General features: G+C 35.2%; 1 protein-coding gene across 2 annotated transcripts in view; it reads right to left on the bottom strand.

The window, feature by feature from the left end:
• LOC114327788 (protein VAC14 homolog) overlaps positions 1 to 16535 on the bottom strand; it is a 105681-nt gene that overhangs the window by 1203 nt on the left and 87943 nt on the right. For both annotated transcript variants that reach the window (XM_050641638.1, XM_050641639.1), the window contains exons 11-13: positions 11370 to 11488; positions 6002 to 6081; positions 4771 to 4924 (exon numbers count right to left, since the gene is read on the bottom strand). In XM_050641638.1, coding sequence (XP_050497595.1) covers positions 4771 to 4924; positions 6002 to 6081; positions 11370 to 11488 — 353 coding nt within the window. The remainder of the gene's footprint in view (positions 1 to 4770; positions 4925 to 6001; positions 6082 to 11369; positions 11489 to 16535) is intronic.

Genomic DNA, 16535 nt, shown 5'->3' with positions numbered 1-16535 from the left:
TGTAGTTGCAGTCTCTCTGATGCTATTATTGGATTACCATGAGAGGCCAGGAAAGCAGTATCATCTGCGAATGTTGCAAGTGTTAGGTCGTTGCTTGTTGGCAAGTCAGCCGTATATATTAGGTATAGGATCGGTCCGAGCACACTACCCTGAGGTACACCAGATAGGATGGGGTAGAGTTTTGTATAGGCTTCACTATATTTTACCAGATATCTCCTTTCTGTAAGGTATGATTGAAGCAGTTTGAAGTAAGTGTAAGGTAGGTTTTTCTTTAATTTGTACAGAAGTCCTGTGTGCCACACCTTGTCAAAAGCTTGAGAGGCGTCTAAAAAGCCTGCAGTGCAGTATTGCTTGTTTTCGAGACTAGTTCTTATTGTTGTGTACAGTCTGTGAACTTGTTCTATTGTACTATGTTGATTACGAAATCCGAATTGATGGTCAGGTATGAGACTCTTCTCTTCTAATATTGGTTTTATTTTTCTTAACAGAAGTTTTTCAAACACCTTAGAGATGACTGGGAGCAGACTTATCGGTCGGTATGAGTTGACATCTTTTGGATCTTTTCCAGGTTTTTGAATTAGTATAATCTGTGCCACTTTCCATTGCAACGGGAAGTAGTGCAGACTTAACATAGCATTAAAGATCATAGTGATTATTCTGTAACAATCATCGGTTAGTTCCTGAAGGACCTTACCCGTTATGAGGTCAAATCCTGGTGCCTTATTAGGTTGTATCTCATTATTTATTATCTGTTTTACTTCTTTAATATTAAACTTGGAGATTGGCGGTTCCATTTGATATGGAGCCTCAAGAAAAGAATGAAATGGTTCTTCTTGTTTTAATGGTACTACTCTAGTAAAGGGACTAAATACTGTCGAAAGATGTTCTGCGAATGTCTCGGATTTCTCTGTGTCTGTTCTTGCCCATTTACCTTGGGCATTTTTTAAAGGAGGTATGGCGTCTTTTGGTCCTTTTACTTTTCTCGTAGCCTTCCATAGCGAATAGTTAGTGTCTTTGAATGGAGTCAGATTTTCTAAGTAAGTTTGAATCCCCTTGTTTTTTTCTTCTTTTAATAGATTTTTAAGTCTTCTGATAATTCTGTTTAGATTTTCTTTGTCAATAGGTGCATGTGTGTTTTGCCATTTTCTCCTAAGTTTTCTTTTTTCTTCAATCATGTTCTTTGCACTCAGAGAACAATTTATGGTTTCCTTCCATAATGTTTGTTCAGGTGTAGCACTCCATCCCGCCTTTTGTATGGAGGTAGTAAGTTGTTGTACTGCATTTTCAATTTGTATTTCTGTTTTAAGTGGCAAATTCGTTGATATTTGTTCTGTTAATGCACTTCGGAATATGTTCCAATTTGTTTGGTTATTGGTTAGGACTGGAGGCTTATTTCTGAGTATGACTTTGGAGTCTAGGTCAATTAGAATGGGAGAATGATCTGACGAGAGGTCCCAGCATGATTGTATTGCTAAGTAGTTAAGAGAGATACCTTTAATCACACAGAAGTCTAAGAGATCTGGTGTTTTATTTGGATCTGTAGGCCAATAAGTTGGTTCTCCTGTAGATATGTGTTGTAGATTGTTTCCTATTATCGACTTCAGCAGTTGTCTACCCCTTGTTGTGATTATTCTAGAGCCCCAGTGATGATGTTTACAGTTAAAGTCTCCTCCTGCTATGAGTTTGTGTCCAAGTGAACTAAAATAGGTATTAAAGTTATTTTCGTTGATGGATTGGCCAGGAGGACAGTAGACAGCAGATAAGGTAAGGTTGCCTAACCAGTCATCAATGACAATGCTAGTTGACTGCAGGTACTTTTCACTGAACTTATTTAACTCATGGTGTTTTATATTAGATTTGATAATGATAGCTGTGCCACCGTGTGCTTTGTCATTTGGATGTTTTGTGTAGTAAACAGTGTATTTTGGAATTTTTATATAATTTTTGTCTGTTAGATGGGCTTCTGATATGAGCATAACATCAATTTTCTTCTCGTCGAGAAAAATTTTTATTTCTTGGATATGATTCGTTAGCCCATTTGAGTTCCAGACGGCTATTTTAAGTGCGTTTTGCATTAGTGCATTTTGGAGATCATAGTGGTAAGGAGATTAAGCATAGTATCCATTCTCTCCATTAATTTTGCCATCATGTTTTCCAGGTTGGCAATTGTCGTTAAATGGTTTGAGCTAACATTACTTTGTTGGTTTGTGATTTCAGCTGTTTGACTATTTCCTGACGTTTTTTGAGCGTAAGAAATACCAGGGGTTACTGTTTGGCTGTTAATTGTATTGATGTCTGTTCTATGAGTCTCTTGTTTCTGTCTGAGTTGGGGGAACTTTTCTTTTTGTATTTGTTTGTATACGCTGCAGCCCTTATAGTTGGCCGGATGGTTTCCCATACAGAGTACACATTGTACGTTATTGCTGCGTTCCTTGCGTGGGCAGTCTAGAGTATGATGATTACTTGCACACTTTACGCATCTTGAAGGCATATAACAGAATTTATTTGTGTGGCCATAACGTTGACATTTGGTACATTGGGGAACCTGACGCTTGGGATGTGGTGGTTCGAAGGACACAATCATATTCTGAAGTGCTCTCACTTCATAAATGTCTTTATTATTTGGCTTAGCTTTTAGTTCTATATAAAAAAGCGGAAGCGCCGTTTTGGATCCATTCTTATATATATTAGCTATGTTGGTTACTTCGTGTCCCATTTGTGCTAACTCATCTTTTAAAGCATCTTTATCTGCTGTTTGATGCATATTACGAAGTACAACTCGGAATGTTCTTTCTTCCTTTGTCTGGTAGGTGTAATAGTGGGTTTTTTTTCTCATTTAGTGCTTTGGCTATGTTTCGGTAATGTTCAGAGGTTGTGGGCTGGATCTTTACTTGGTTGTTATAAAGGCATTTGATGGTGTATCCCAGTGGGGATATTGTTTCTAACAATTCTCTAAGAGGTTTTATATTACCTACATCTGAAACAAATATGGGTGGTGGCTGAATACTATTTTTAACTTCATCAGTTTCGGTTAGGTTGGTCTCATCAGGTATTTCATCTAAGCTAGCAAATCTATTAGACGTTGGTGTGGGTGCTTTGAGCCAGTAATCGCTCATTATTGTTTGTCTTAGTTGTTTATCAGCTTCAGGGCTGTCCTTTCTTGCTCTTTTGTGTGCTTGAACAGTGTCCCATCCTTGGTCCTGATTTTCTTGGCTATCGTGTAGATTACTGATGTGTATTTGTGACGGTTGATAAGAATAAGAAGAAGCATGATTAGAAAGAAAAGAGTTACCTGGTTGTTCTTGTTGATTGTTAGTAGAATCAGTCTCTTGGTGCACTATAATGCTTGAGTAATTTTCATTGCTTTGTTGCTCACTAGACGAGGCTGTGGTTGAATCTCTCGATGGTTGTTCCATGGTATTTGTTTGCAAGTTAGCGGTGTATTCTTCTGAAGTTGATCTTCTCGTCGGAGATCTGCTCACTTTATTTGAATTTAGAAATGGATTGTCTTTGTCTATGATTTCTACATTTTCGCTCATCCTGTATCACAATTAAATGTTTTATACATCACGAACAATTATTTTATGGGACGCCTATGACTTTATTTGCCGGTATTTTTGCGTATAGAAAATAGAAATAGTACTTGTTTTATTTTATTTGCGTTTTTAAAACACTGGTAATTAATATTACTAATTAACGATAAAGTTTGGAACAAAAACTGGTTACTAGATATTTTTGTACTAAAAATAAATTTATGCGACCGTCTCTAGCAAAGGTTGGATCGAGACTACCACCTCTCAAAAGAGAAACAGAATATACCGACTAATTTTTTTGCATTTCCAGGCAATGCACCTTTTTTATTCGATTCTATGAGTGAGTATATTTTTCTAAGTTGAAATGTATTTTTTTATTTTTCCAAGAGACCCGTAATTGTTACTAACAAATAACTTATACAAAAAAGCAATTTCACCGAATTGCTTAGGAATCAATTTTTTAGGTGGATCTCATCGAAATAAACACTTTTTCTCTCTTGATAATTTTTCGAAAAATGTTTCCTTTTCGAAATAGTGATTTTGGGATTTCTTTTTCTAAAAAACTACTAAATGAATTGCAATTCTACAAAAAGCTTTATAATCTTTAAAACCTTATGTAAAAGAACGAATCTTTTGACAAGGATAAGTGGTTTCTATCTTGCTGAAAACATGGACTCAAATATTTAGAATATGCGGTTTTACATTGCGCTAAATGTGTGCAGGTACGGCGATATAAGCAAGCGGCCCACAGAAAATTTTGTTTAAATTTCAAACTTTCTTTAGCTAGATAGAAACCACTTGTCCTTGTTAAAATATTCTTACTTGTACTTAAAGGTTTAAAGATTATCAAGCTTTTTGTAGCACTGCAATTCATTTAGTAGTTTTTTACAGAAACAATCCCAAAAACCACTAATTAAGGCATTTTGTCAACAAAAAACTGCAAATAACTCGAAAAGAAGCATTTTTCGAAAAATTATCAAGAGAGAAAAAGTGTTTATTTCGATGAGATCCACCTAAAAAATTGATTCCGAAGCAATTCGGTGAAATTGCTTTTTTGTATAAGTTATTTGTTAATAACACTTGCAAAAATAAAAAAAATACGTTTCAACAAAGAAAAATATATAGAATCGAATAAAAAGGTTTGTTGCATTAGATGTGCAAAAAAAAATTATTCCGTTGATGCTCTCTGCTTATAAACCCTCATTTAAAATGAAATAGTTATAATTCGATAACTTACTTGTCATCACAGTTTAATTGTAGACTAGGAATACAACTTAGTCTTGTTCTAAGGGTAGTAAATGCATCTGTTTGCGGTAACAGCATCAGCAGTCCATACAAAGCTCTAACTAAATTCTGGTTACAAGGTACTTCGAGTAATTCTAATCTCAAATCTAAAACAATATTCAAACGTACATATAAGTAAAAAAGTCTATGAATTTCATTTATGATAATGGCCACCTATTAGTCTTTCGTTCCACAAATATGCCCGTACCACTGGATCAAGTGGTACGTACATGATATCGTACCACGAATATCATGGATTCAAAGAATGTCAAACGTGGAAGTAAATAGAAGGATAGGAAATGAAGTGCAATTCTAAATTGAATTTTTTGTGTCGCTAATTGGTTGCTCAATTTTTTGTGTCTTCTCCGGTGTATAATTTTTAAAAATATTTTGATAGCATATGCTTTATTCTTCATATTATAAACTTATTTAACTAATCATTCTCAATTTCATCTAAATGAGAAGTTTCGGTGAGATGTTTCATTAAACGATTTTTTCCTCTACTGCTTCTTTTCCTTAAATTATTAGTTACAATACATCATATTTTGTATTTTCCTAATGTGACAGAAATATTTTAATTTTTTCTTGGAGGTACTAAAAAATTCAATCGGTTTACTCAAGATTTCATGCGTTAATACCATATAAGAGAGTACTAAAGGCATATCTTTGGAAGATTCGCATATGTGATGGATTTTTCATTGCCAATTTGTCGTGCAAATCCTCGTATTCTCGTCTACACCATGGGTCTATTGAATAAAAAGAAGTATTAAATGGAATTTTTATTTTATTTTTAGAAGTATTTGCTTTTACTTCCTCGTATTTAAGTATTTACTTAATAATAATAAATAGTAAAAGCAAATACTTCTGTTTACTCAATAGACCCCATGTCACTACTTCAGTTTTGGCTTGCTTCCACTAATATTTCCTCGAGCAGCGAGAATATAAATAGTGTTCATGTTGAAGCTAGGGATAATTCTGATATGCTTTTGACATATCTTCTCCACGTCATATAGTCAAACACCGTTTTCACGATTGCACAGATTCATTTCATATTCTTCTTAGTATCATTCATTCGAATATGTATAGAAAGTATGTACGAATATGTAAAGAAAATTTGAATATTTCAAAAATAGTAGGCACTTAGAAGTTCTCTAAAAAACTACATAAATGGTTGAAATACTTACATGCAAAAATAGGAGATTCTATAAGTTGAACTAACTTATCGATTTCGATTAAAAATTCAACAGTTACCTCTAAATTGCCACTAAATAGTTGTTAAGAAATTTAAATAAAATTCGTTGTTTCTTATATTTGTTCCATTATATCTTTGCACAAACTTCATGATTCATTTGCAAACAAGTTAAATCAAAACATTAAGTGAAACGTACGTCGATATGTAATATCATTGATATGTACAGACTGTCAATGTAATAATTAGAAATGGCTATTATCGATGGACGTATTTTATAAAGTTATATTGTATATTTATATTTAACTGTATATAATATAATGATATGTACAACTATACAGTAACCGCCACCCTACTAGATACATAGGAACATTGAGCTATTACAGTCCTGGACCCTTCACTTGTTGTAATGTTTATTTTTACGTCTAGTGACGTTTAGAACGTCAGAAAATGTATAGAAACTGAATATTAACATAGAAAGTTGACAAATAATAGATCAGCTATATTTGACGTTTATAGTTGTCATTTTGTTAAAGTTGTAAAAGTTTTACAGTATTGTAATATTCTTGGTGTTTAAATAATGCTATTTTATCGCCAACCGTCACTAAAGTCATTCATTATTGTACTCATTTGCCCTCATTTGCGGCAGTAAAGTAACACTTTATTGTACTGAAAGAAGAATTTTACTTTACCTGCCGCGATTATTAATCAAATTAACCGAGATTGAATGTAAAGTGGTCGATGGCAGTAATCGATTATTTATTTGAATGAACTTACATTTATTTACTTTATTTATTAAAAATATTGTACAATATATATATATATATATATATATATATATATATATATATATATATATATAATCGGTTTATAACGTTCTACGACGTCTTCCGATTCCCAATCGCCATTGCTCTCGATCGTAGCACATGTCTTCGTTCAAGCCTCTTTCTCCGATTTCCCTATGGATTCCTTCTATCCAGCTTTTCCTAGGTCTTCCTCTCTTCCGCCGTCCTTTTGGTGCCCATCGTAGCACTTGCTTGGGTAATCTGTCTTCTTCCATACGTTGTACGTGGCCAAACCATCTTAGTTGCTTTGTTTTTATATCGTCCATTATTGTATGCTTTACATCCATTATCTCCAATATTCTTGTATTTCTGATTTTTTGTATTCTTGATATACCAGCAGATCTTCTCCAGAAGTCCATTTCAGTTGTTCTGAGCATATTTTCGGATTTTTCTTTAAGTGGCCAAACTTCGCTGCTGTATGTTACAATGCTCTTAACAATGCTGTTATAGATGTTACGTTTATTTTCTTTGGAGATACTTTGGTCCCATAGGATTTTGTTCAATAATGCGATAGCTTTCCTTCCTTGTGTGCACCTTTCTTGGATATTCTTGTCCAACGTTCCATCTTGTGTAATTGTAAGACCCAAGTATTTATATTCCTGACAGTGATTAATAGTTATTTCATTTTCCAACGCTAGATCCTGCTGTATACCTCCAACGCACATATATTCCGTTTTCTTGGTATTCACTTCTAAACCCCAGTTCCGGTACTCTTCTATGATTTTTCGGGTCATATATTCAATATCGTGATAATCCTGGGCCATAAGAATCTGATCATCCGCAAAACATAGAGTGTATAGCATGTTATCATCATTTAGCGGTATACCCATATTCTTACATTTCCTTTTCCAGAATTTCAAAACTTGCTCTAAATATATTTTAAATAGTGTCGGCGATAGACAGCAGCCCTGTTTAAGACCCTTATTCACTTCAAATCCTGACGAGATTTCCTTGCCTAGCTTAACTTTTGCTATATTATGTTGGTATAGATTTTTTACAGCTTTAATGAGGTTCAGACTGATGTTAGTTTTTTCGAGGGCTTCCCAAAGTTTACTTTGTGGTACAGTATCGTATGCTTTTTTTAAGTCTATGTACACTAAATGCAGTTCTTGATTGTAGGCTATTTGTTTGTCTATTAACTGTGTTACACAATATAGGTGGTCAGTGGTGAATCTGCCAGCGCGGAAACCGGCTTGCTCTTCGGCCTCTAAGTCCTTGTATTCTTCTTCTATTTTATTTTTGATAATTTTTCCGTAAACTCTGCTGATGGTGCTTGTGACAGATATTCCCCGGTAATTATCGCATATATTTTTACTGCCTTTCTTGTGTATTGTAGAAATTACAGACAATTGCCATTCTTTTGGTATGACTTCGCCATTCATACATCTATTAAATAGATCTCTTAGGTATTCATACAGGGTGTTGCTACCGTATTTGAGCAGTTCTGGTGCTATGTCGCCAGGCCCTGACGCTTTTCTATTTTTTAGGGATTTGCATGCATTTCGTACTTCTTCCAGTCTTAACCGAATCGGTGAGCCACTGACAATTACATTGAAACTTTCGTGATCTTCGTTTTTAATAAAATCTTCTCTATTTTCTACTAGTAACTGCTTGAAATAGCCATCCCACTTTTCCAGAGTAATCGGTGTTATTATATCCCTTTTGGTATCTGTTCTCAACGTTTTAAGGAATTTCCAGCTCTCTGTGTTTCTTGTCCCCCCTATATAGGCGTTAAGTTGATTGCATTTGTTTGTCCACGTTTCGTTTTTCTTCTGTGTGATTTTTTTCCGCACTCTTGCTTGTGCTTCTTTGTATAAAACCTTATCGGAATCTTTCTGTGTACTCATATATTTCCGGTACTTTTCTCTCTTATCGTCTATTTCGGTGGCTATTTCTAAGTCCCACCAGTATGGTTTATTTCTTATGTTGTCTTTGTACTCCCCCAATGCCTCATATGCAGCTTCGTGTATACATTGTGTTATATGTGTATGAAGATGTTCCGTATTTATAAATGTATATTGTCCTTTCAGTTTCTCGTCCAGTCGCTTTTCGTATAACGTTCTTATGCTTGTTTGTTGTAAGCTTTCTAGGTTGTATTTCTTTTTTGGTGCCAATTTGTTTCCTCCTTGTTCTCGTGGATTTAGATTTTTTTGAGATTTCATTCCGGAGAACAGTACTTCCGCTTTTAGAAGATGATGGCCACTGCCGCATGTTGCTCCTCTATAAACCCTTACATCGTTAATTTTCATTCGACTCCGTTGTTTTATCAAAAGATAATCAATTATACTTTTCTGGTTCATAGTAGGTTGGGTCCGAGTATATTTATGAATGCATCTATGCTGGAAGAAGCCGTTCATAATTCTTAAATTGTTCTGTTTACAGATGTTAATTATTCTTGTTCCATTATTGTTGAGTACTTCCTCGCCGTATCTGCCTACTACGTCATCCTGTTTTTTATTGCCTGTTCTGCCATTTAGGTCTCCTAATAATATAATTTCTCTGGCATTTCCTATTTTGACGATTTCATCGTTGAGCTGTTCATAGAACTCATCTTTGTTAGCTACCAGTGCGTCCTCGTTTACACCATATACTCCCAAAATAGTTATTCTATAGCCATATATGTTCATGTTGACCTTTATCATTCTTTCATTTATTCCTTCCCACGATGTTATGTGCTTTCTTAATGTTCTGCGTATGAAGATCGATATTCCTTGTTGAGCTCTTATGTGTTTTGGAACTCCACTATAAAAATGATCATAGTAGCCCAATTTCTGTGATCCTTGGCCTTTCCTCTTAGTTTCTGTCACCACTGCGATGTCCATTTTCATGTATTTTAGCTCTAATATAACTTCATCCATTTTATTTGAGAGGCTTTGAACGTTCCATGTTCCAAAATTCATAGTCCTTTTTCGTCGCTTTTTTCGTTGCCGAGTGATCCGTCCATTCATCCGAGTCTGATTATTGGGTCGTTTAACATTTGCTTGTTTTTACAAGTATCGAGGAGTTAGCCCGATGCCTTAACCCCCAACTTGGAGGACCAGGGTTTGATTTCAGAGTTCCTTCTCTTAGAGAGGTTGCTTTCTCCACAGCTAAGGAGTCCTCTCTACCCCACTTCAGTCATTTTTTTTACAAGTACCGAGGAGTTAGCCCGATGCCTTAACCCCCACCTTGGAGGACCAGGGTTTGATTTCAGAGTTCCTTCTCTTAGAGAGGTTGCTTTCACCACAGCTAAGGAGCCCCCTCTACCCCTCAAAATTTGCGATATTATCAATTAATTTGATGTCAAAAAGTAAAATTCTGTAGTATTTTCTAATTATATTTATATTAAAAATATTATCCGTAGAAAAAATATTGTTACATATTCGAAAAGCTGGTATTTTACTTTACCGATTTAGTAATCATTCAATATTGCTAACTATCGATTAAAAATCGAAAGCGGCCATCTTCAAAAAGTTATCTGTCATCACTGTCATGAAATTATTATTAGGTACGTCTAAAATTTAAAAAGTTCTTCAATTGTAAATTGCAAGTAAGTGTTAAAACCAATATCAAATTATGTTGGCGATAAAATTTTGTATGCACCCCGTCAGTAAAGACTCTTTATCGAACTCGTCTGTTACTAGCCTCGCTCGCTACGCTCGCTCTTCTCGTAATATCAGACTCGTTCGATAAAGAGTCACTTGGTACACTGACTTGGTACATAAATAACTATTAAAGAGTCACTGACTTGGTACATAAATAACTATTAAAGCAGAGTAACAATACTATTAATAATTATTAATGTGTTTTTTGTATGGAAAACCAATTATTTTGAATAGTTCCTTGACAGTAACATGACAGGAATGAAAGTCACATCTGAGAACGGACCGGATTAGCCCATAAGCATAGCAATTAGGTACATACCCATGTATCTAGTAGCGTGACGCTTACTGTATATAATTTAATAATATAACTATATTATATAATATGTTATTATATTTAACACAATATAACTTTATAAAATAAACACAATATAAGTTATAAATTACAATAAATGCAATAAATGCGTTAATGTCACTGTCACCGTCACTGAAAATAACTAACGTCAAAATTTAGTAAACAAGGTATCAAAGACATGTCGTATTGTTTATTCTTGTGGTTTTTATGGACAAGCGGTTTAATTTTGCGATACTAGTTTCTGTGAGTAAACAAGAGACTTAATATAAAAAGCAATTCGTGAATAAGTTCATGCATGTGCATAATGTGCAAAGGTATAATGGAAGAACTATACTACTAAGAGTTAATTGGTTTATATTGTGAATTTTATTATTATCGATACCCAACTTGTTCCATCATCTGATGCTTTGGTAAGGTTTTATTTCGTAAATATGATAACCTATTATGCGAGAATTTACTGTGTCAAGAAACTTGTGTACTATTATGTAAGAAATTTAAAAAAACTAATGAAAGGGACAACTAACAATAAATATCTGATAATAGTATTGATTGAGTAAAAGGTTGTGTTGTAAAAAAGGATACAATATTTTAATTAAGTCACACACGTGGCTATAACTCTGAGTGAGCAAACACAAAGAGACAGTAGCTACTGGATTGTGGCACCATGTTTCGTATAAACAACAGAATAAAGCTTTGCTATCCTAAAACAATATTCAAATTAGTAAAATTTAAGAAATTTGTATTTTCATATACGATTTTGCCTCAATATTTTAAGCAATATTAAAAAAATAATACAATTTTGTTATTAATTATTACAATAGGTTTTAATGTATTAATTATTAAAATAGGTTTTAATGAGTTCGAAGATTAACCAAAACTACTGTATTCCTCTCCCAATATATTCGGGAGCTTCTCGACCGTCATCGATCGTTGAATATCATGTTGGCTACCATATTCGCTATCATGACTTCATTGACAGGAGCTCTATATAATGATATACATAGTCGATTATTATGTTCTTCCTCTGCCAGGACCTAAAGTTGTGTCAAGAGTTAGGTACCCTAAGATATTTTGAGTTATGAGTCAGTAATCTGCTTTCAAAGTGAACGAAGAGTTTTTGTTGGCTACATTTTTAGCAATAGCAGAACAGAATTTGTCTCCTGCCATTGCCCATAATGTAGCCTCCAGAATAATAATTTTAAACTGTTTGTTCTTAACTGTTTGTTCTCTAGTGTCTGTTATTTGTTTTAATTGTATGTAACGTATACGGTATTCCTGGATATGCTGGATAGCCTCCTATTTTTTTGACGAAATGCTCTTGAAGATGATCTGAGAACGAAAGTACATTAGTCGGAGAGATAGAAGCGGATTTTGTGCGTGATAAGTAATATGGAAAAACTATACGGGAATATGTTGAATTAGTTGTGTACATGACTTTCACCAACGGCCGGAAACCAGAGTTGGGGCCGAGGGTAATTATAAGGGGTCAAAGTCGCGGATTTTATTATTTTTTTATGAAGCTCATGATCGAGATAGTGCACCAAAATTTGGAAATAAGTAGGTCATGACGTAACTAAGTAAAATCTCTAGGGGCGGAACGCTGCGTGGCCGACAAAGGGGTGGGGGTAGGGGTGAATATAAAAAATATAAAGGGTTTTTTGCGACGTTCGTGATTGAGATAGTGGACCAAAATTTGGGAATAAGTAGATCATAACATTACTAAGTAAAATCTCCAGAGCCGGAAACCAGAGTTGGGGATGAGGGTAGTTATAAGTGGTCAGAGTCGCCGTTTTTATTATTTTTTTTTGTGACTCTCATGATCGAGAGAGTGCACCAAAATTTGGGAATAAGTAGGTCATGACGTAACTAAGTAAAATCTCCAGGGGTGCCACTCTGCGTGGCCAACAAAGGGGTGGGGCAGGGGTGAATACAAAAAATATAAGGGGTTTTTTGCGACGTTCGTGATTGACAGAGTGCACCAAAATTTGGGAATAAGTAGACCATGACATAACTAAGTAAAATCCTCAGAGCCGAAAACCAGAGTTGGGCATATGGGTAGTTATAAGGGGTCAAAATCTCCGTTTTTATTATTTTTTTTGTGACTCTCATGATCGAGAGAGTGCACCAAAATTTGGGAATAAGTAGGTCATGACGTAACTAAGTAAAATCTCCAGGGGTGCCACTCTGCGTGGCCAACAAAGGGGTGGGGCAGGGGTGAATACAAAAAATATAAGGGGTTTTTTGCGACGTTCGTGATTGACAGAGTGCACCAAAATTTGGGAATAAGTAGACCATGACATAACTAAGTAAAATCCTCAGAGCCGAAAACCAGAGTTGGGCATATGGGTAGTTATAAGGGGTCAAAATCTCCGTTTTTATTATTTTTTTTGTGACTCTCATGATCGAGAGAGTGCACCAAAATTTGGGAATAAGTAGGTCATGACGTAACTAAGTAAAATCTCCAGGGGTGCCACTCTGCGTGGCCAACAAAGGGGTGGGGCAGGGGTGAATACAAAAAATATAAGGGGTTTTTTGCGACGTTCGTGATTGACAGAGTGCACATATTGAGAGGGATTGAGAGAGACAGAGAGATTGACAGAGTTGGGCATATGGTAGTTATAAGGGGTCAAAATCTCCGTTTTTATTATTTTTTTTGTGACGCACATGATCGAGATAGTGCATCAAAATTTGGGACTAAGTAGGTCATGAGGTAACTAAGTACAATCTCCAGGGGTGGAACGCTGCGGGGCCGATAAAGGAGTGGGGGTAGGTGTGAATATAAAAACTATAAGGGGTTTTTTGCGACGTGCTAGATTGAGATAGTACACCAAAATTTGGAAATAAGTAGACCATGACTTAGCTAAGTAAAATCCCCAGAGCCGGAAACCAGAGTTGGGGATGAGGGTAGTTTTAAGGGGTCAAAGTCGCAGTGTGTATTATTTATTTTGTGACCCGGCACAACATTTGTCCCCCACGCAGCGTTCCGCCCCTGGAGATTTTACTTAGTAATGTCATGATCTACTTATTCCCAAATTTTGGTGCACTATCTCGATCACGAACGGCAAAAAAACCCCCATATATTTTTATACTCACCCCTGCCTACCACCCCTTTGTACCCCAAGTAGCGTTCCGCCCCTGAAGATTTTACTTAGTTACGTCATAACCTACTTACTCCCAAATTTTGGTGCACTATCTCCATCATGAGCGCCACAAAAAAAATAATAAAAACCGCGACTTTTACCCCTTATAACTACCCTCGTCCGCCACTCTGGTTTCCACTTCTGGGGATATTACTTAGTTATGTCATGGTCTACTTATTTCCAAATTTCAATCACGAACGTCGCAAAAAACCTCTTACATTTTTTTATATTCACCCCTGCCCCACCCCTTTGTCGATCACGCAGCCTTTCACTCCTGGAGATTTTACTTAGTTATGTCATGACCTACTTATTCCCAAATTTTGGCGCGCTATCTCGATCATGAGAGTCACAAAAAAAAAATAATAAAAATCGGAACTTTGACCCCTTATAACTACCTTCCTTCCCCACTCTGGTTTCCGGCTCTAAGGATTTTAATTATTTATGTCATGGTCTACTTATACCCAAATTTTGGTGCACTATCTCAATCACGAACGTCGCAAAAAACCCGTTATATTTTTTATATTCACCCCTACCCCCACCTCTTTGTCGGCCACGCAGCGTTGAGCCCCTATAGATTTTACTTAGGTACGTCATTACCTACCTATTCCCAAATGTTGGTGAACTATCTCGATCATGAGCGTCATAAAAAAATAATAAAATCCGCGACTTTGACCCCTTATAACTACCCTCGGCCCCAACTCTGGTTTCCGGCCGTTGCTGAAAGTCATGTACACAACTAATTCAACATATCCCCGTATAGTTTTTCCATATTACTTATCACGCACAAAATCCGCTCCCAGCTCTTAGACTACATACTTGGACAAGACTTATTTAAGGACTGTGTTCGACATATGCATTTTATTATTAAAAAAATACTTATATCCATTTTTTTATCCTACATGTCTAGAATTTTTTCTGGTTCGTACATTCTATATACCTATTTTATTCTCGTCAGAAACTGTATTTATGATTCTAGCTGATCGAAGCGGAGATGCCTAGCAACCCTGTTCCATTTAAGGAGTGCTCGTATGCGAGGCCGTTGTATTTATCAGCCATTACCATGATTTTTTCTTGTGAAATTTAAGACCTAGTTGGTTTTCTGTTGCTTTCCAAGATTGTGTAGTAGAAAAAAATCTCCCTGCCTTTAGAAACCTAATAACCATTCTGGGTCATAAGAAAGAAGTAAGACAAGAGAGGCTGAGCTCTTCTAATTTTACCATCTGTATATTTTTAATGATTTTTCAAAATTAAATGAAATTCGTCTCGGTACTGTATAGACGCTATACACATAATCATACAGTCAATTGAGAAACGGTATGAACATTACATCGATTTACATATATTTCAAGCATGCATTTGACAGTCTCATAAATTAGATTAAACAAAAGATAAACGTATTTGTCTCAACTTGTGGCGTATACTGTTGACATAAGAATGAAAGAAACACCTAGCAGAAAACAGAACTTACTAAAAATACAAAAACTTTCTCAAAGAAAAGCAGCTTACCCAAAAAACAAAACTGAAAATTTACAGAGCAGCAATTAGACCAGTTATCACATATGGTGCTGAAAAAAAATTGATTGACACAGAAAAACGAGAAAAAATAAGGATACTAGAGAGAAAAAATATTCGGAGAATAGCAGGCTCAGTAAACCAAGGTGAATTTAGAAAATTGATGAACCACGGAATAAAGGAACTATTAGAATGATAGTACATCGTCAGATTTATTAAGGCACAAATAGTTGGATGGATAGAACATCTAGCAAGGACTGATCCAAAAGAAGTTATCAAAATCACGAAATGAAGACCAATAACACGTATGCCAAGAAGTGGACGCGTAGACGGAAAATTCACCGAAAACATTTCACCGAAACACGGTTTACCGAAAGCACAAATTCACCGAAATAATATGAATAAATTAGTATAAAATTAATTTATTTTAAAATATTATTGTCAGGAATAATATAATAACTAGAAAGCTCGTTAGCGTTACTCAGAAGACATCACAAGGAGGTCGGCTTTTTAGTCTTACACATTTTTTTTGTTTTTTTTTTATTTTTTTTTTAATTGAACAGAAAGTTTGGATGAGTAAGGACCCTGTTAAATGAATTTTAATATTTTCTTTAGAAAAGAGATGCTTTAGAAAAGAGAGAAAAAAACTGCTAACGGTTTTCTAAATGATAAATATAGATTTCGGTCTGTATATTGTGTCATTTGTTTCCTGTTATTTGTGATAATGATATTTTAAAATTTTATATAATTTTTTTACTTATTAAACTAATTTATTTATACAATCTCGGTTAACTGTGTTTCGGTGAATTTTCCTAATTTCAGGTGGATGGAAGAACCAGATAATTGAGGACCTTAGGAAAATTGGTGTTAGAAACTAGAAAGCCATATTCAAAAACGGGAAAGAGTTGAAGAAGATTGTGGAAGACACTAAGTCACACCAATTGTAAAATCAAAAAAGTTCTGATTCCCCTCGACAAACTAATCGGAAAAACCCGAAAAGGGCGGCAATCGCACCGCTAGCATTGTAGATACGATGATGATGAATATTCCTTCATTATTTAATTTATAGACCAGATTGCTTTCCTCTTCTATTCCT

Source organism: Diabrotica virgifera, chromosome 1 (assembly GCF_917563875.1).
Source record: "Diabrotica virgifera virgifera chromosome 1, PGI_DIABVI_V3a".
NCBI lineage: Eukaryota > Metazoa > Arthropoda > Insecta > Coleoptera > Chrysomelidae > Diabrotica > Diabrotica virgifera.
Note: the sequence above shows the minus strand (reverse complement) of the source record. Positions and strands in the feature narration are given on the sequence as shown.